Source organism: Seriola aureovittata, chromosome 1, assembly GCF_021018895.1.
Source record: "Seriola aureovittata isolate HTS-2021-v1 ecotype China chromosome 1, ASM2101889v1, whole genome shotgun sequence".
In the NCBI taxonomy this organism is placed as follows: domain Eukaryota; kingdom Metazoa; phylum Chordata; class Actinopteri; order Carangiformes; family Carangidae; genus Seriola; species Seriola aureovittata.
In genome coordinates, this window is record NC_079364.1 from 17,916,977 (window position 1) to 17,938,754 (window position 21,778).

At 45.6% G+C, this 21,778-nt stretch overlaps 1 protein-coding gene across 2 annotated transcripts in view; it reads right to left on the minus strand.

Moving 5' to 3' along the window:
• Positions 1-21,778, minus strand: part of gse1b (Gse1 coiled-coil protein b) — a 169,554-nt gene that overhangs the window by 50,701 nt on the left and 97,075 nt on the right. Inside the window, exon 1 of one of the 2 annotated variants that reach the window (XM_056372182.1) lies at positions 13,764-14,451. The exons of the other annotated variant lie outside the window; for it this stretch is intronic. Within the exon in view, the coding sequence (XP_056228157.1) occupies positions 13,764-13,800 (37 nt within the window). The 5' untranslated portion in view covers positions 13,801-14,451. Of the gene's footprint in view, positions 1-13,763; positions 14,452-21,778 lie in introns of those variants that run through there. 2 annotated transcript variants of the gene reach the window in all.

Genomic DNA, 21,778 nt, shown 5'->3' on the forward strand with positions numbered 1-21,778 from the left:
TTTGTTTCGGTGGACGAAATGTCAAGGCCTTACAAGTGTTAAGGCCAAATTATACTTTTGATTCAAGGTGTTCTAAGCCCCCATCACAGGTGATTACTGATTACTTGTGATTACTCCAGGTATAAAAAAAGAAAAATGGACAACACTGTCTGCATAATGAATGAAACATCCATCCACTGTTGTGCTAGTACCGTGACAGTCAACAGGTTAAATCCAGTCAGCCTTTAGAAGTCTGTCTTGTCTCACCTCTCTGTCTCACATGTCTCATAACAATAGACTATATCTGAGAGAGAGCGACAGAGTGTGAGAGAGAGTGTGGCAGTGATTAGCATGCAGCAGACAGAGCATTGTATTAGTGCTATATTAATGTGGTGGTCACGTCCGGGACACAGACAGACTGCATTAAGCTCATCATCACTCTTCTGCACACATCAAGGACTCTGCCGAGACCTGCAACCTACCAGACTAGTTAAAGAGCAACAGGAGATGTGGTAGATCTCTGTGTGCGTGTTAAGTGAAGAGAGTTCACTTTTTTCCTCCATTGATGCATGTGTGTTGATGGGGAAACAGGGCAGGAGGTTTTTCTGTAATGATGAGCACGATGTATGTAGGAGTGTTTCGTACATAAGGGTAACATATGCGTTCTGTGTGTTGTATTCGCGCAGCGTCCTCACATATGACTCATTTCATTCACATCCAAGGTCTGAGTGGGTGGTATAGTGGCTTGGTATTAACACCACAGACTCACTAGTGTGCGCAAGTGTGCGTGTTATACATACATATGAGTGTGACATACGCCGTTTGGGTGTATCCAAAGCGCACTGCAGTACCATCAGTGGCCACACATTTTAGCATCAACACATTTTAGGATCAAACCTCTAAGTGCATCTGAATTCGTGACAAAGTTGTCATTTACAAAAATGCTGAATATGTCGTTATCACACCTTCCTCTCAGGAGTTTCAGGAGGTGATGGTCAAAGGCAGTTGGGAAAAATCAGTCAAAGTAATTTCTTTAGTTCTATTCCCTTTACTTTCTCTTTCCCTCCCCCCTTATCCACCCCTTGTCTCATTTCATTGAATTTCGTCGAAGGCCTATTAGCTGCAGAGCATCTACCTTCCTGTCAATACAACCATCTTTTTAATCTGCCAGCTCTCTTTCCACCCCTGTGAGACACTGAATTGACTTAGCTGATAAAGAGATACCATACAAAAAAAGCTATAGTGATGTCATGCCTCTATTGTGCTTTACAAAGATGTACAAGGACTATGCTGTGGCATCAATCACCATGTCCCATTGCTGTAAATCCGGCTATGACAGTGCTTTTACAAAGAAAACAGGTGTGATTTCTCTGAATCACTGCAAAAAAAAAGTAAAGATTGTGATACTTCACGCACTACGAATAGGTAGTTTCCTCACTCTCCCTCCCTCCATCATTTTCTTTCTCCCTATGGGTTCAAACAGCAATAGCGAAAGCCCTACTGTAAGACGATAAGGGAGGCTAAGGCGCTTCTATCCCTGCAGAACACACACACTCAGAGGGATAAGCTACGGACTAGCCCGGATCCTCAAAACACACAAACATGGAGAAGCAGACGTTACAAAGCAGAAGCTCTCATCTCACCGCTAAGCAAGCAGGGGAAGGAGGGAGGGAAGATGAGGAGAGAATGAAAGGATTTAGTCTTCATCTGCGGATGAACGTGCCATCTCCTCCTCCCTGTTAGCACAGATTCCCTTGCTTCCCTTTACCTCTAATTGCCAATTCAGCCCTCTATTCAGCTCTGTCAGCCTGCCCTCAAAACACCCACTGTCTTTGGACAACTGGGTTACTGAAGACTGATACATGAAGTGTTTGGTAACACTCTTTACATTCCAAAGCAACATAAGCTATGGCTATGAACACTGGAAACACATTCCTTAAGCCAAGCACGCGCTTCACACTCCTCCGACACACTTTCTCCGCATGCAGATGGTGTGTGTTTAAAGCCAGCAGGGCAAGGCTATGCATGTCAGTGAGCGTGCATGCATGTGTATCTGCGATACGTGTGTGAATGCATGAGTGTGCTTCTCTGTGTACGTGAGCGCTGGAGGTCTCACCTGGGGGACAAGAAATTAACACAAGCAAATTTTTACTGCATTCATTTTCATTTTTCTGGTAACACGACCATCTGTTAACCATCCTGCTCCATACAGGAAGAAAAAAGAAAAAAAAGAAGAGAAGTGGGCTGCACTGCAATCACTCCCACAGTCTCCCTCTCTATCTCTCTCTCTCTCACTGCACTCCCCTCCACCCTCTCTCCAACACAGTGAGGGGCAGAGATAACACCTCAAGGCCATGGAGTTGCTGCCAGCCTTTAAACCTCCCCATCTCCCTCTGCCCCGCTCTCTGTGGTTTTCGTGATGAAAGAGGGGAGGCAGATCAGAGGAAAACATGGCAGCCCAAAGACCTGTATCCTCAGCCAAGCCTAAAACCAGAGCACAGAGTCACTGCCCTTCACCATTCACCTACAGCAGAGACCTGTGGACACACACACACACACACATTGGTGCACACTTGGCATACACTTGACGTATGTGCATGTGATGATAAGAAAGCACAATAATACACTTCTCTCTGCACACAAAATAAGCATTAATGTATGTTTGCGCCGACACACAGATGAAGTCATCTATTTGTGTGTGCGTGTGCGTATGTGTGTGTGTTAGGATACAGATGGGCTCCAGTGGGCTGTTACAAACCCACTCTGACAGCGGCTTAACGAGGGCACTGGCCTTTGGCTCCTGCATCTGTGTCGGTGTTGAGCAGCCAAAACACACAAACACGCCGATTAATAAAAGCTTAAATGTAAAATGCGTCCGCTCAGTGTATTATATATGTTCAGCTAATATCCTCTGACATCTGTTATAATGACAAAAATCAGCTCCTTCCTTCCCACAATACGTAGGAGTACTCTGCACTTTTTAGCAAAACACTTGGAAGTGTTTTGTTCATAGCAAATAATGACAGGGGAGAAGAGAGAGGGAGTGAGAGGAATACACTGATCTAATTAGCAGCTAGTTAGCAGCAAAACAGTTGAGTCCAATTATGGGGTGTGTTGTAGTGTATGTAGTGAGGGGTTTAAATGCTATCCTGGTTATCAAGGCTGTTTATTTGTTCTTCTACCAGGAGACACACTCGGTACATCTGACTGCTAGATTTAGACAAACAGGATAAGAGCGGAGCAAGTGTTTACTTTCGACTGATGATGAATTTAACACCAATGTGTATACGTGTGTGTGTCAGAGGCTTGAGTGTTGAGGAATGAGTGGGCATGTGCGCTTGCATGTATCTACCTGTGCGTGTGCATGTGTGTGCGGGAGGGCACGCATTTTTCTGATACACTCATTAATAACTGCAATCCTCAGAGACTAGCAGCGCCATCCCAAACTCTTCCTCACCGCCACATACCACGAGCACACCCCTATCTCTCCCACTCTTGCTCTCTCTCTCTCTCTCTCTTCCTCTTGGCAGAGTCTCCCTCTGTCGGCAGGTGCACGCTCCGGTGGCAGCCAAAGTGCCAACCTGCCCTCCATATGCCCGCCTCCGCAGTGCCAGCTTACTCCTGCCACTCCCCACCAGGATTTCAGCTGGCTGGCCACCCCAAATCTGTTCCCGCTTCCCACCCACCCCCCAACCCCCCATACACACTCATCAGTATCCACCCCTAGCCTTTCTTCTCCCACACACATACACACACCCCCTAACCTCATCCCTCCCTTGCCAGTTCTCTCTCTTGTCTCACACAAAACAGCAAAGCACTTTCGGCAGCCCGCTAACATCCACTTGTCTTATCTTTCCGTGTGCTTCATCCTCCCCCTTTAGCCCTTTTCTCACCTTACACTCTGCATTCCTCTGACCTTCATCTGCTGTTCTCCGCCCTCCTAAGCACGCCCCAGTTGTCCAGCTCTTTTCTGAGACCTCCCTTGACATGATGCCGAGAGACCGGAGCAGACACTCGCAGAGCCAGGAGCCAGGGCACATCAATCAGCACCGGAGTGTAGGACGACTGCGTGTCAGATCGATGCATCATCCTTCAACTGGTTGTACTCTGGGATTTATAGGGAAACCTGGTCTGGACCAGTGGTGTAGGGCATATTTTACTGCTAGCAAGTTGCTTTTGTCTCTATTTGGGCTCAGGGCATCAATGCATAGTGTAAGTGTGTGAGAGGAAGTGTGTTTATGTGAGTCTGCTCACTTAGAGCCGTTGATGTAACCTTGTCTGACCTTTAAGCTTGTAGTTTTCCCTAAGGGTGTGAAACCACTCCTATCGAGGGTACACTCCAACACCAAGCAGCCAAACAAACACAAGTAAACACACAAACACAGCGCCCATAGGGATGGACGTGAGAGTGGACGAGATATATAACCCAACCCTCTGCCTCCCTTTTTGTTTTTTTCCCCCTACAACAAAAGAGACAGGCGTCGCTTTTCGAGGACATATTGCACACACGCACAGACAAACATAAACACAGTGTGTGAGATTTATACTCTGCTATAGCCGCTGTGCTATTTGTTTTGTGGTCGCTGTAAGGCTTCCATAAACACAGAGTGATGGAGCGGTAATCCCGTGCCCTCTCCTCATTACTCCTCCTCCTGAGGAAGTCATCTGACCGGCCCCAAGCCATCTATCCAGGTCACAAGCATCATCTATCATCCATCATCGAGTCTCTCCCTGTCTCTCCATCTCACACTCACTCTCTCACACACACACACACACACAGAGACACACAAATTCAGTGTGTGACACTAATTTTAATAGGATGTTTTAGACCCCGTCACTGATCACTCGCCCCATGCCAAACCACTGTCTGAGAACGACAGGGAGCGAAGAAGAAAGCAAGTGAAAGAGAGAAGATATGGACAGGGGCGGGGGGGGGGTAGAGGGACAGAGAGAGGGAAAAAAAGGAGAGTGAAAGAGAGAGAGCGAGAGAGACCTTGCCTCAAGTCAACTCCAGTCTTTAACAGGATGTGATGAGCTCTCGCCATTCTCTTAATCTGTCTCCCATGATTCATTTCCATTTCCTGTGTGCCGAGAGGCTGGCAGCTCGGCACCAATCAGCCACGCAAACAAGCACACACTCCCACACATACACACTCGCACACACACATGAGCCAAACAGCGAGAATCTCTGCTAATAAAGTAGAAGACAGCGGCTTTTCATTCATTACACCCTTGAATGCGGTGTGGTCTCTGACCCAGGTGTTTCTTACCTAGCGTGGAAGATAACTGCTACCCCTATCCCACCAATTGCACCTCCTGCTGACACCCTGAGGTCATCTGTCTCTCATCCCCAACCCTTCAAACACTTACATATTGAGTAGAGGGAAGCTCCCTGCAGAAACAGCTATTTACAGCCTCATCTATATAAACACAGCAGCACACTGCCTGTACCTCCCCCGGTGACTGGCCATGGAGGTGAGAGGGATCCCTGCTACTCCAGATAGATCACTAGACAACAGCCCAGGAGGGAGAAACTTCATGCAGAGACAATAGATGCATGTCTATATAAGAAGGACAAATGCTTACCAGATTGAACAAAGAGGAGGAGAGGGGATTGGAAACAGGCAAATTGCATTTTCTTCATTTGTCTTAAGTGAAGAGGTTGCTTTGATGGCTAAGCTCTGAAATCCCATCGACTAATGATTGGAAAGCTGTCAGCTTAAAAGTCCGCCCCCACCCGCCACAAGAAACGTACAAAAAGATACACATAAACACACACTGCTCTACCGAGCTCCAGAGCAGAAAAAGTACAGTTGCCAAATGCCTATTACCCTCTCTCTCTCTGGGTGGTACAGTTCTGTTTTCCCCTCTTCCTCACAAATCTTAGCCTCACACACTCCTAATTACTCCGGAAAGTGAAGGAGGATTACCCTGCTTCTCCCTCTAACCTCATCTATCTCCTTTTTTGCGCTTGTTTCTCTTCCCGTCGTGCATTTATGGTGCAGTTAAAAGGGCACGGAACATTCGAGATCAATGGCATTTGCCCGTTCTCAAGTGTGTGCATGTCTCTGCCGGGCGCGAGTGGAAGTGAGGACATACATGTTTATTAAAACTATTAAGTGTGAGGACCTGAATACTCTGCTGAACCTGACGGTGTAGCCAGCAGGTGCTCTGCCAGAAAGGAAGTGGACAAATTGTAACAGGACCTTTGCTGCCCTGCAGAAGAGGATCATGTGGCAGCAGATACTGCCTGTTTTTTGTTACTTTGTCTGTCTCTGCATATGTGTGAGTGAGGAGACATGAAGATTAACATGCCTCTCTGCAACACACTTTTGCTGTTATGGTTTTATATTATGAATTCAGATTCCTTGTGGTTTCTTGATGTTTGGAAAGCTATGAGAAGATCCGTCAGATCGTGCAACAAAAACAAAAAAAATTACATATTTTCTTTAAGTCCACGCAGTTTTATAGGAAAACTTGGCTAGACATCTGGAACTTTGTCATATGTAGCTCCAGGGGCTGGACCATTGTTTACTGTTCATTCAACTTGGATGTGATTTTGAAAAAAAAAAGAATCTGAGGTTAAAAGACATTCTGAGGTTAAAAGACATTTCTCCTAGAGATGATCCTGTGTATTTCCATGAGAGGTAGGTACAGTCATCTTATACAATGATCCACGTGCTTGATGCTCTTCTCATTCATTCTGTTAAATTAATTAATAAATGGACATAGATAAGGCTATGGCCCCAGTCTGTCTGGAGCAGCAGTCTGGTCAGCATACAACGCATCACGTTGAGCACAACCTCTTACCTTCAGGAGTCAGGGTCATGTCCAACACGGTGTCACAGTGCATGCTTCGTCAACAGTCCTGTAAAGTCCCTGTGCAAGGACTGTGCTACAGGCAAAAATCAATAAAACGTTCTCACCTTAAAAAGACACACATATAAGTTCTACTACCTGCATCACAGTCTCTCTTTCTCGTCATACCTGCTATTTAATACATCTTTTTATTCAATTTAATTTCTCTCTCTCTCTCTCTCTCTCACACACACAAACACAAGACCAACGACTAAGTTTACACAAACCCACACAAACCGGTTCTTCCTCTGAACATCCTTCATCCATCATTGCATTAACACAATATAACAAATCAATTACAACAAATAACCTCAAAGAGAGAAGCATTACGTACATACATTCCACACCCATTCTCAATGCACTTTCGTCACACTGGTGGGAAGCTTACAAATTAGTCATCACTCTGCTTTCCAATGTTAAACCACTACTCATCTGAGTGCTCATAAGTGAAAAATAATGCCGGCTACGTGCACATGTGTCAATGTGCAATGATGTACATCTGTGAAACTGTGTGTGTGTGTGTGTGTGTGTGTGTGTGTGTGTGTGTGTGTGTGTGTGTGCGTGTGTTTGTGAACCCAGTGCCATCAGATGCAAGCAGGGTTTAATTAGAATTCTCTGTAGTCTAATTTGATTAGGGGAGGCAAAGGAAGATGAAGGCTATTAGAGCTCAGCTATTTCTGCTGCAGGAATAATGTTTCAGGAGAGAGGTGACAACACACACGTACACACAAACACATACACACTTTCAACCACAAAATAAAAGAGTGCCCACGTGCTCATTGCACTCGCATTCCAAATGGGGTTCGTGTAAGTTCACAGCGACTTAACGCAAAAGAGCAGAGGTGAGTGTCCGTCATGATAGCCGAGTGTTTGACGAGCGCTCCCGAGTGTGACACACAAGACCTGTCAGCTGATATCCTTGCATGCACACAGCTGTGAAGGAACCGTTTACCATCCCACTGCTGCCGCTGCTGTATGTGTCTGTGTGTATGTGTGTGTATGTGTGTGTGTGTGTGTGTGTGTGTGTGTGTGTGTTTTTGTTTGCTCTGCTCCTCTGCGGCTGTGGACAGAACACACACACAAACACACACACACACACACACACACACACACACACACACACACAACGCAATGTTCTCCACAAACAGCGTTGCATCTCCCTGGTGCCAAACTGACAAGACAACCAGAGGAAACAGAAAGAGAGAGAGACAGGGGGAGAGAGAGAGTGAGAGTGAGAGAGAGAGAGAGAGAACTGACTGCAGTCTATAAATCATGGCTGTATGCTACTGTGATACCGGCAAAGCCCCCATTACCCCCGACCCCCCCTCCCCACCCTGTCCCCCTCCTGCACCTGTTAGCACACTGAATGTCTGTTGGAATAGTCTATCAGCGTGTGAAGTGGTTTTTTGTTTGTGTGTGTGTGTGAGTTCCTGTCTTTCAGTGCAGGAGAGCCAAATGTCCTGACAGTGATAATAAACTGAAAAGGTCTTCCAATGTGACTTTATTTAAAGGACTAGTTCAACATTTTGGGAAATACAGTCATTAGGCTTTCTTTTGGGGATGAAATGAGAAGATTGATATCCCACTCATATCTGTGTGTTAGTTAAAGGAAAAGTTCCGCATTTAACTATTCAGCCATGAACTACAAAAAACAAGAAGTAATACGTCGATGATCTTTAGGGGCACATTTATACAGACTTGAACGTGAGCACATTTCTGCCAAACTATATGTCAAATAATTCCTTCAAGTACAGAGCTTGTTTTGGGACATGTTTTGTGTCCCTGGGTCTAAAGTCTAGAGGCGGAGGAAAATGTTGAACTATTCATTGAGGTAATGCAGTTCGAATAATGATGTGGCTGAGGTTGTGCATTTATTATATGGAGTTCTCACAAGTACAGCCATACAAAATATGTGTGTATTTCTGGAACTCCCCCGACACTGTTGCTGGTGGTGGTGGCTTGCATCCAGAGAGGAGCGGAGGGCCACAGGTGTTCAGGGTCAGGGTTTAACAGCCCCGGGTTTACGAGGAGGTTAACGGGGCAGCCGGTGAGACGCTCCATCGCCGACCGTTACAGCCATGACCGGGGCAGTGCCACCTGCGGACTGGCGCGGAACAGATGCCACACCAAGAACGGGTCAGAGCTTTTATGGGGAGGGCAGAGCGAGGGAGAGAGAGAGCGGGAGAGGGAACGGGTGAGGGATCTAGTAGTCCATCATTGTGACTGCTTTACTGCCGCTACTGCCATCTAATGACAGAGCTGTCAGAGCACATGGAGTGAGAGGGATGGAGGGATGGAAGGACCGAGGAGCGGAGGGGGAGTAAAATAGATAAATGGATACCATGATAGAGTGAACTAAGGGATAAAAGCACAGAGGGAGGAGGAGAAAGACACAGAGGCAGGTGACACTTGAGTAGATGCTAGCATAAAGAGAGTAGTGGACCCAACAGGGAGATTTGTAGGAATTGATCGGAGTAGATCGCCTCAGCTAAGAATGGAGAGAAGGAAAGATATTGTAGTTAATTGGATGTAATGATTACACTACTGCACAGATAATCTCCTAACACAGTATGGACTTCTCTGCTGGTTTTTATCAATGAGCGCTCTCTCTTGGCTAAGGTTACCAGGGTGCGATCATTCTGCAAACACGCAAGCAGATGCACAATATGCACGTTTATCCCAAGATGCTCTCAACACACACCACTCTTCTCCAGCCTTTTTCCTAAAGGAGCACTCAGTAATCACCAATGATTAGTCTGCAGTCTGATCCAGGGCTCAACACCAGCATGGCTCGCGCACATATTGATCATCCTTGTGTGTATGTGTGTGTGTTTGAGGAGAAAGGCTTTTTGTCCACGTCGCTGTGTTCTCAAGGAATTGATTTTCAGAGAGAGCCAGGGAGATGTGAAGAGAGAAGACCACGACGATCAGACTTGTTTAGTTCCAGATTTGTTTACGTGTTAATCTTGAAGAGAGACAAAGAGGACACACTGAGGTAAATGTCAGTTAAGACATTTGGTTTCCATTTTTTTTCCAGTCTATTTTCTGTCCAGTCCTGCAATGGACAGGATTACAAAGTGGTTGTCTGACAGATTTTGAGCAAAGGGAAACACTGGTGAGCAATACCCAGTGGTCCTCAGTGTCTGAGTTCTGTTATGAACTTTTGTTTAGCAAGATTTGCTCTCAACACCAAAACCTCGTCAGTCTGTGGCCTGTCATAACAAAACTCCGGCCCCTCTTGCTCTTTAACCTCACTTCCCCTTTTTCCTGCGAGCCTTTGTGCTTTGCAGTTTCACTATCACTTCAAGGTTTTTTTTTCTTTTTTTGTTTGTTGCCTGTTTTACTTTTCTTGTTCTCTGCTTCTCCGTTTGTCCATCTAGTTTTCTCTCTTCTTCCTCCCTTCCTTACCCTCAGGCTATAAGCGCAGACAGTTTCGGGGGAAAACAACACAGAACAGCAGAAAGCAATCCCGTCGATCTGAGCACAGCAGTCAGCTTTAACACACACAAGCACAGATACAACCCCACATGTATACAAACACACACATACTGTACCAGAAAGGCATTACGCACACAGGCAACACAAACTTAACACATGCACACAGGGGGTGTATAAGAGGTTTAAACAAGGTTTGATCTCTCTGAAATGAAATGGGATAAATACAAGGAGGAAGCACTGGTGTAGGAAGGATGGAGATACAGATAGCAAGAGGAATAAAAACAAAAGCAGGGGAAGGACTGACCATGAGCCATCCTCCATTTTGAAGTAGTTGCTCCCGAGCTCTAAATGCCCAAGTTCAAGTGCTTCTTCTGCCCACCTTCATCTCTACTTCCCTCACTGTCAGTCTCTCTTAATCCATTTCTTTCTGTTCTCTCTTACCATCACCCCACACATCCCCCAACCCCCAACCCCCAACGTATTCCTCTTTATCTAACCCAACCTTTTTTGTTGTCAAATAATCATGGAGAATGAGCATGTGTCTGACATGGTCTCCAAGGCAACGGCGGTTAAGACGGGAAGCCAGGCAGGGGCTCATTGAGAGTCTGAATGAAAGGGGGGTTGGTGGGGGGGAGAAGAAGCAACCAACAGCGCTGGGCACACACGCGCGCGCGCACACACACACACAAACACACACACACACACACACACACACACACAAAACACACACACACATACATAGACACAAAAATAAAAGACGGAGAGAGAGAGAGAGAAAGAGAGATGGATATACACTCACACCAACCTCTCCAGCTTTGGCCACTGTCACAACCGAGACCCTCTCACTGTGTCTCTAATCTGTGTGGCTCTCCTGCTGTGAACTTGGTTTGTGGGGAAGGGTCAGGAGCCTCATGGGGCAGCACACACACACACACACACACACACACACACACACACACACACACACACACACACACACACACACAGACAAACACACAGACACACACACAAGACTCGCACAGTAATGGGGAGGGAGGAAAGGGTCACAGGTTCCCTGAGGAAGAGGATGAGAAGGAGAAGGATGAGGATGAAGATGAAGGAGAGTCAGAGAGAGGAGGCCTGGAGGAGACAGAGGGGAAGGTGAGGAGGCGCTTGCTTGCAACTGAATTCCCATCTTTTCTTATCTCTCCCCGGATTTTGTATGTCCTCATCTTTCCTTTTCCTCTCTAATTTCCTGTTTGTATCAGCCCCTCTTTGTCCTTGTTCGTGTTGCTTTTTGCATCGGTCTGTTTGATCAAACTGTACATCACCTTGAGCTTGAAGAATACTCTCTGGTCAGAGACTGTGACACATGTAGAAAAGTGATGCAGTGAGTCCTCACTTTGTAAGACCCTCCTTTCAAACACACACACACACACACACACACACACACACACACACACACACAGAACGCGTGTCTGTGTTTCATTTTGTCTTTTTTTCTCACACAGCAGGCATTCTGTGGCCTTTAACAGCAGATCTCCATTTCCGAACCCTCCTTCTGAACAAGAGAGGAAGGCTATAGCAAGACACAGAGGAGATGGTGAAGACTGGCTGACACACGATCAAAAAAAAAAAAGTACAACGGATGAAAAGCTGTTTCAAATTCCTTGTCTAAAGTAGAAATGATCGCAAATGACGTCAACTGTTTTGATATGCTTACTTGGTTTGTGGTGATAACTAGCCACAAGCTGAAGAGATTACACACAGATTTGCTGCTTAGTGGACCTAACGACACCTAATACTCATAGTCCTATACACGTGGTGACATGTGGTGTGGTTGAGAAAACTAATATCTGTTTTTTCATTGGACAACTCATGTACTGTACCCTTACAGAAATCATTGTTGGCATGATCCAGGATCTGTGTAATTTTGTTTCTGTTGGATTAGTTATTCACTTCACTTGAATGTCAAAAACATAAGGCCGGCCTCTGTGATAATAACCTTTGAAAGCAGGCCTCTACCTACTACTAATCTACAACTGTTAGTCTTGGGATGATTTGGGTTTCCAGGACACCTGCACTGTAATAATGTGCATGAAACATAAAAAAAACAGTATACTGCACAGTCAAAACATGTAGAAAAAGCAGAAACAAACAAACAAACAAACAAAAGAAAGAAAGAAAGAAAGGCACAATATCCCTATTTAATATTAAATAATAATGAAGGAGGACAGTGTTGTTTGGGTAATGTGCGACAATGTGCCAAAGAAAAAAAAAACCTGTTAACAGGGAGGTTGGCTGACTGGGCAGCTGGCAGGTAAAGGGGTCTATTAGAATGGGCGTGGGGTTGCTGAGTGAAATGTGTGGGGCCAAACTAAAGCGGTGTCGGTTATGGTCTAACTGCACACTCTGCCTGCTGACTAAAGCACATAAATAATTTAGCTCTGGTAAGTGTCAGTGAAGTGTACCCACTTCTGTTGTAGAGTGACAAGAGTCATACAAAGATGAAAACACACATTAGCCGGAGGACGAGCACCTTGGTACAGATATAGATGATAAACTTGAACTATGTGAACAGCAATATGCATACATGCTCATACACTATACACAGCAAAGTGCATATTTTTTTTGTCTATTTTGCAGGTGTGTAAGTCTACCTTGTGCATGTTTAACAACCATGGAGCAGGGAAAACATTTATATATACACGTGCAAATAAAAAAAGAAGAGCCTATGGTAGAATGAACCCAATATCGAGGCACAGAGAGAGAAATATTGTATTTTTTAAGTTCCTCTCTCTTTCATTCACCCATACTACCCCTATCCGTCATTCTCTCTCCCTCTCTCACTGCCCTCTCTTGGCTGTCCTCTCCACAATCAGTGCCCAGTGAGCCGTGAGACGCACTTAAGCGCCGACCGGCGGTAACCTCACGCCGCCCTAGTACTCACTCTTTTTCACACACGCACACACACACACACACACGCACACACACACACACACACACACACAAACGAAACCACAAACAAGCATATGTGCATGAAAGCGCGCAGAGTCACCGGCACAGACACAAAGACACACGGGTACACACATAGACAGATCACACATACAGAGCCATACATTTGCTTTTCTCCTCTAGTTAACGCGTGGTTGTGTTGAATAAAACACGGGCTTCCACTTAGAGCCCTGTTTACCTGCTGACTTCCACGCTGATAAAGGGCTGAGGGCTTCGCAAACCTGAGTGAGAGCTGCTGTCACACAGCATTACCAGTCTTGGATCTCAGATTTCAACCTCAGGACCAGCAGCACAAAGACAAGCGTCTCCTTAGATGCACTCCAGAGCTAACCTCAAACCTCCTCTGCACTTCCCCAGAACACACAAACACAAATGCACATGTATACACGCTGTCTATACCGCTGTGCATGTACAAAAGGGATTTGCGAGCATATATGTGTAAAAACACACAAAGATGTACAATTCCACATCACACACAATTGCCATTGGCTTACCTGGCAAGTAGTAAAGTGGTGCTTTTAGTCCAAACATGGTTACTGTTTAAGTGTCATGAAGAGAGAGCAACTTGTTTGAAACGCGCAGGCAGCCGTCCTGTCCTGGATGACTGCGCTAGAGAGGGGCTGTGCCCTCGCAGCCACCCAGAAACAAGGCTCTGTGTGTGGGGAGGCTGGGCTGGGACTCAGCCTGTCATCCCCGCTCTCTGGTCCTCGCTAACCAAGCGTGAGGCTGGGACCGCCCAGCCAGCTAGGACACACACATGCACATACACACACACACACGCACGCACACACACGTACACATACACGTACACAATGACACAGACAGTCACACAGATACACACAGACAGAGCGGTGCAAGGGGTCAACCCCTGAGCACGCCCCCGCTCTCGACCCCCTCGCTCTTGCTCCAGATCCCCTGGGCAAAGGGTCAGCTCTTTCTTAAACGCACACACACAAACGCACACCCAGAGAGTCGGGACAGCCGGAGAAAGAGGTGAAAGCTAGCGGTCCAGTGCCATGAAGAGGTGAAAAGAGGCAGGACGGAGGATAAAATACAGGCGGGGTAAATCCTGCAGACGAGAGCAACGACTGATTCCCGGGACTTGTCTTTTATCCCTCTATCCAAGAAAGATGATCAGAGGAGAGTCGGCTCTGCTTCCTCCACTATACTGCTGCCACTCTCACTCTCTCTCTCTCTCACTCTCTCTCTTTCTCGCTCTCTCATTTTCTCACCCTCCCTTTTTTTCCCTCTCCCTCTCTTTCACTGCCGATACGTAGAGAAGGAGGTGGAGGAGAGGAGGAGAGAAGGAGGGCAGAATGAACTCCCTCCAGGCAACAACACAGCCAGATAGCAAGAAAGTGTGTGTGCGCGCGTGCGTGTGTGTGTGTGTGTGTGTGGGGGGGGGGGTAGTGTTAGAAAAAAGAGATAGGAGAGGCCAGGGTACATGGTACAGATGAGAGGGAAATACCGGCCACTGCTGATGCTTCACCCGAGGAGGAGAGTGGTCACAGTTCAATTTGGAGTCAGGGTGACAGCTGATTGGACAGCCCCTGTGACAGCGAGAGGCCAACGACTATCAAGGGAGCATCTGTTCACACCGTATCAGACAGTAGGAAAGCATCAACCAATAGAGAGTGCAGGGAGAGTGCGGTGGGTCTTCAAGGGCAGCTCACAATAGAACAGCTACGTGTTTGGAAGAGGAAAATATAAAAGATCCCCCGCCTCCATTCCCGTCTCTGAAAATGAGAGTCCTCGTCTCTGTCTGCGAGTGTGTGGGTGCATTTGTGTGTCCGTCTAGGAAACTTGGCTTGTGCAGCCTAGCGCACAGACTGCTCACCATGCTGCGCCGACAGCAGACTTTCCCCCCTTCTCTCTCTCTCTCTCTCTCTCTCTCTTTTCATCACACACACACACACACACACACACACACACACACACACACACACACACTGTACATGAATAAACGCACAAACTTGCTGTGTTATCTCGTAGTCTGCTCTGCACACAAACCTGTCGGAGATGGTGGCAGTAGGGGTGAGGAGTTAACTATCTGTAGGGAAGCAGCCAGCGGGGAGAGGAGGGATGGGGGGGGGGGGGGGGTGATGGGGAAATAGTCTAGAGGGACAGTTTAACCTCAGGGCTCTTGAACCCCATTCTATGAATCTCACAGTGGGGGAGAAAGAAAGTGGGAGGTGGGGGTGGGGGGAGGGGGGTTGGCAGGAGTTTAGTGAGGAAGGGGGGGGGCAGTCTGAGGAGGTCCGCAGCCCTCAGAAAGACTCGGAGGACAGGAAAGAAAACTCTACAACACACAAGCACAACGAGGATGAGTGGGAGTGTGAAAGGCATGCTCACAGGCAGACAGGGCAAATAATCGCTAATAGGGTCTAATGATTGAAGGAAGACGGCGAGACAGACAAGAGGGAGAGAGAGCGAGTGTGGAAGTGGAGGGTTAGTCCATAGATTGAGATATGGAGGGAGGCAGGGAGGAGGGGGCGGGAGAGTTATTCTGAGAACAAAGCCCTTTTTTATTAATACAAAGACAGGAAATTGGTAAATGTTTAATTAAGACAAGTGGGCTACAATGTGTCAACAATGTGTAGGTGTGCAAGCTATAAGGACAGATAAGTGACATTGTGCGAAGTGTTCACATTTACACACCATTCATTCTATATTGCGCACAGTGCTGAATGTGTGCAAACAATACAATGGAAGGCATGTGCGTGCTTCAGTGCTGTTTAGCGCAGGTGTGTGTGTGTGTGTGTGTGTGTGTGTGTGAGGTAGGTGTTGAAGTGTCTTGCACCTTGTGAGACAGGTTGAGAGGTGACGTGTCCCCCTGAGGTGCTACACCACCAAGTCTGATGACACGCTGACAGACAGAGACAGACAGAGAACTAAAAATATAGCATCCAATTTCCGGAAGGTGGACAAGATGAAGATGAAGGTGAACTACACTACAGTCCAGGTGCAGCCAGGTGTTTACTCAAAAATTCAATAAAGGGTATGTTAATGTTCCAAAGAGAGCACAACAAACAGAAGAGTCCATATTAACACATTTATTACCGCAAATACATCTTTGACTTTGCTTCCTGGCTCCCAGCTACTGTAGCAGCTTTGTTCAAAGTGTTACGGGTTATACCCTAGATCCTTGACCTTGACCCTTTGCAGTGCTTTAGCATTGCGTTATTAAAACGATTAAGTCATTCAGCAAACTATACTGTTTCGTTATAATGAAGGTGCACATCTGTGAGTTATTTATCTGCTTATTCTAAGTAATTTCGTCTTATTCCACACACACTGCTGTTGCCCACGCAAAACACATCAGTTTCTGTGCATCAGAGGGTTTTTACTAACACAGAAGTAAGAAACCTTCTTGTACAGCAAATATAGTCTCTATTGTTTCGTATTGGATGGTGAGTCAGAGGGTAGAAGACATTTAGACGGAAATGTCACAGGTTACTGCCTTAAAATGAAACTATGAGCGTAACAGGAAAAAGTGTAACAGGGAAGAATCATCCGTTCGGTTTTTTTTTATTTTTGCTGCTCATTAAGGGACAGGAAATGCTAGAGAATAGCAATTGTCTTCTGTTATTTAAGGTAGTGTAATGAGTTATATTTTGACAAGTGCACTGCAGAAGAAGGAACCCACACACACACACACACACACACACACACACACACACACACACACTGAAAGGCTATAAAAGCTCCCTCGGGACCAAGGCAGCATGTGTGACTGAAAACACTGTGATCAAGAAGTAACAGGAAGAGGGAGAGGAGAAGGGAAGGGGAGAGGAGAAGAACAAAACAAGTGAAAAGGGGGTGTTAGAAAAAAGGAAAAGGAAAAAGATGAAGGCAAGTGATGGGAGGGAGAGAGAGAGAGAGAGAGCTAGAGAAAGCAAGAGTGATCTCCCTCTCTCACAAACCTGCCATGCCCACTTCCTGTCAACCTACTATGTAATTACTTCCTTATAACCCACCCTCACCCCCTTGCAAAAAATAATCACTCTCTCAATTGTTATGTGTGTGTGTGTGTGTGTGTGTGTGTGTGTGTGTATGTGTGTGTGTGTTGGAAGGGACTGAAATATGGTCTGTCTTCTTCTACAGCAGGGAAAGCAAAGATAAGGCATCGCTATAATCTTGCCCAACCACACACAGCCTCTGGAGGTGCACACGCGCACACACACACACACACACACACACACACACACACACACACACACACACACACACACACACACACACACACACACACACACACACACACACACACACACACACACACACACAGGCATTATGGACTCCTATAATATGCTGCACTCTCATATGATTGCAATAACAGGTCAGTTCTTTAGAGCAGGTGCGGGATTTTCAGGGAGAAAAGACAGAGCCAACAACATGATAGTGGATGTGCACTTCCAAAAACAAAAATTCCAGTATGAGTATTTATCATGCGAGCACACAGAGACCAACCCTTTTATATGACCTCAGGCCTCAGCCAGCAGTAAAGAAAATAAAGGAGGGGGTTTCTGTACGTTTTTTTTTTTTAACAGTTGAGAGTTTGATTTAAAAAAAAAAAAAAAAAAAAAAATCGGCTGGACTGAAGCGAGTCACCACATATCAAGTCTGACGAGAAATAATATCTCGTCACCCTTCACTAACCCCTATTTGCAGAGACCCGCACCCACTCCACCATTACACACACCCATTTAACCTGACCTCTCGTTGGTGATTAGAAGCCTGCAAAGTGTGTGTGAGCACGTGTGCGTGTGTGTGAGATGCTTCTCTCCGTATGCTAATCACAGCCTAGCACTGAGAATTAATTTGCAAATGTGTCATTACCCATCAGGCTCAGCAGCAATAACCCTGCAATTACACAACTCTTGCCAGGCCAGCTGAGCACCACACACGCATGCATGCAGGCAAATGTATGCGCACACACATGCACATAGCCACACACACACACACACACACACACACACACACACACACACACACACAAACACAAACACACACACACACACACACACACACAGTACTGAACAAAAAAGCTCTGATATAAAGAAGCGACATTCTGAAAGATATTACATTCTGCTCTTCCAAGAGATATTCATTGTGTTTAGAGTGTAATCACAGATCCTCACCTCAGTGTCAACAGGACATCAACCAAGGTCAGTTGTGCACTTTCACACTTTCCTGTTTCTTAGCAACATTATCCAGGAGTTTGGCCTCGCTATGAACTTCACCAGCATCACACAATGACTTCAGATCACAGATACAAACTGAGCAATGTGCAAGTGTGTGTGTGTGTGTGTGTATGTGTGTACATGAGTTTAGGCACTTACCTGTGAAGTGAGGGGTCAGGATCAGAGGTGAGGTGTGCAGTGGCCATGAGGAGGAGGAGGAGGAGGAGGACGAGGAGGATGGTTCACATGAAAAAAGAGTAAACAAAAAAAGCTATGAGCAAACATGTTTTATCTCTGACGGAAATGATTTTGACATAGAAAATCCTGAATAGAAGGGTGGAGAAACATAAAGAATCCAGATGACAAAAATATGTGAACCATGCACTATAGCCTTTGCATTAATTAGATCTCAATCCAATTAAACAGGGCTCTCCAGCACCATCATAAAATCAACAAATGAGGAAATATCCTCATAAAGAATAGTGTCCAGTGGAGTTTCAGAGAATCTTTGTGTCCCAAAATCTTACTAAGAAAATTTACGTCTTTTTAATTTGTCACCCATCTGCACTTTGAATATATATATATATTCATTTTGGAAATGCATGTAATAAAAAAACAGCAGATGTCATTGATACTTGTATCTTGTCTCTGAAGATGAGGAATGACTGACACTGTTTACCACTATAGCTCACATTTTTTTAGTCTGCTGAGAGGAGGGAGAAACAGCAGCAACAATAACCCGGCTGCTGGATGAGCTTTTTGGGTCGTTACCTCAAAAGAGCTTTTTAGGAACCTGCCTGTAATTCAAAGATGAGGATGATTGTTCGCTCAGTCACTGGGTGCAAACCACCTGCTCTCGAAATACACTTATCGTCACATACCGTAAATATGGTTACGTTTGATTCACACACCTATTTGTTCTCTACAACAAACTGGCCCACAGGGTCACACGGTCATTTAAAGCATGTCACACACCTGTCACACAAACCCCTCAACGATTCAGACTCACTCATCTCTGGCGCTGGCCCTGTCACCTGGTGCAGTCACACCTTGGTGTGACAGTGAAGGTGTATACATGCACATGCATAAAGTGTCTGTCTCTCCCTTCACCGAAAGACGAACCAGCTCGCCCTTGAAATCAAACATGAGCAGCCAAACAACAGACAGTTCATGAACACTAGACAAAAGCAGTATATTTTTTGAACTGAGGAAGAATGTGAAATACAAAAATTAAAAAAAAATCCTTAAACAGATTCATGTTTTTCCTTAGATTACACACAGCTGGCAGATAAACAGATAAATAACCTGACATGACAAGGAAATCACAAACCAGAAAGAGAAAGAAGAAAAAGTACTGAGGTTAAAAAGAAAGAAGGGTTGTTTTATAATCTCAGGCCACTGTCCAACAACTGATGAGGCTTTAGTGTTGTTAATCCTGCCTAACTCAGTTTATAAAAGACAGTGAAGATAAACACTTAAGTCTCCAGTTAACAGATTCATGTGCCGGAGACCCTGCTGGCAACACTGCAAAAGAGAGTCTATTTTGATAATTTATTTTGGCAAAACAAAGTAGATATCTCCATGAGTAACCTAACACTTCCAGTGAGGACCACAGAGGTCTGGAGAAATTCTTGTCAGAGTGTAGGATAATACGAGCTCCCTGAGCCAAAGGCAGCAATGACTGACTTTTACACACAGCACATCTGGTTTGATTTCTGCTCAGCAGAACTAAATTTGCATTAACACTGTAGCGAGCTACAAGGCTACTGCTGCTAGGCCAGATAAAAACGTATTAGGAAGGAGCTGTAGACAGAGAGTTAGTTTCACTCTATTTTAGAGGCCAGAGAAGCGTTTGCATCACCATAGCCAGTGTCTACACATAAACCTGTCAGTTCTGTATGCGATGTGGTCTAACTATGGTTACGTCCTTGATGCAGATATGACAGTAATATAGTCAGCACTGGTTCCATGCTCCACTTGAGCTGACATTTTCAGTTTAAACTACTCTAATCAACACAAGCCGCTAAAAAGATGGCACCTTACTGAAGAACTGAATTGATCTGAATCGGAAACAAACTAAATGATCACACTCAATTGACAGATTTTTTGCTCTTACTCTGAGAAAAAAAATAAAAAATTAACACTTATATCTGATTCTAGATGAAGTTACTCATTAAAATGGATGATTTGTGCAGCGTGGATAGGCCTATGAACACTGCAAAAATCTCTTGATGGAATCTTCAGGAGCCTCTCAGCATTTTCTGCCTTGAGAGTCACACTTTAATATTCACAAATCAAGCTTGCACCCTTCATTTTCACCAGAATGCTGTCACTCCTGATTTAAAATGGATTTCCCTTTTAAATGGTTGCTAGCCCTTATTGTGGTCAACACTCACACACACACACACACACACACACACACACACACACACACACACACACACTCAAGGGAACCAGTTATGGGGGGGGGGGTTGGCCAGAGCTGACAAACTGATGTGCAATCATATCATATCCCTCCCACAATGCCTTGTGGCACACCTGCTTTCTAGCACAGACAACAGAAGCGTCCTTGTTCTCAGCCGAGGGAATGCATCGCGCCACACGTCTCTGCTCTGATGAGGCTTTTTATAGTCACTCAGCTCTCTTACCTGCATCTTCCAACCCTTCATCTGTCTCCATATCAAACACATCAGATCTGCTGCCTCTCAGCGAGTCCCGTTGTTATTAGACAGAAGTGCAGAGAACCACAGATGAAGTAGTGAACCAGAGAGGGAGGGAGGGAATCTTTAAAAGTGCTGCTCATTTGATTAACAAATATATGTGCACATGTGTGTTGCGTGTTCCTCTGTGTGGTGCGTGTGTATGTGTGCGTGTGCGTGTGTGTGTGTGCATACACGGGGCGTATGTGGGTGTGTGCAATAGCCCAAGGGCAGGTGTACGGTATGCAAACGCAGCTGAGGGAACCTAGAGAGCAGACGCAGCAGGAGAATCCTGCTTTACAGCAACACGCCACAAAGAAGCTGACAACAAGCTGACAGGGTGGGATCACACACACACACACACACACACACAGAGGAACACACACACACAGTATGCACATTCACATGTTCATGTATATTCACATGTGCACAAATAAGAACAGCCCACACAATCCAACGTACTTGATTTAATATTTAATTGCGTCCATGCAAACACACAAGGCTGCGTCCACACACACACTCCAAGCGCACACAAAGAGCTGCCGGCAGTGTGTTTTTCACTTGACTTGTGCTCTCCTGTGACATTTCCTCATTGGCTTGTTTGTCTCAATTATCCCTGCTTATTGG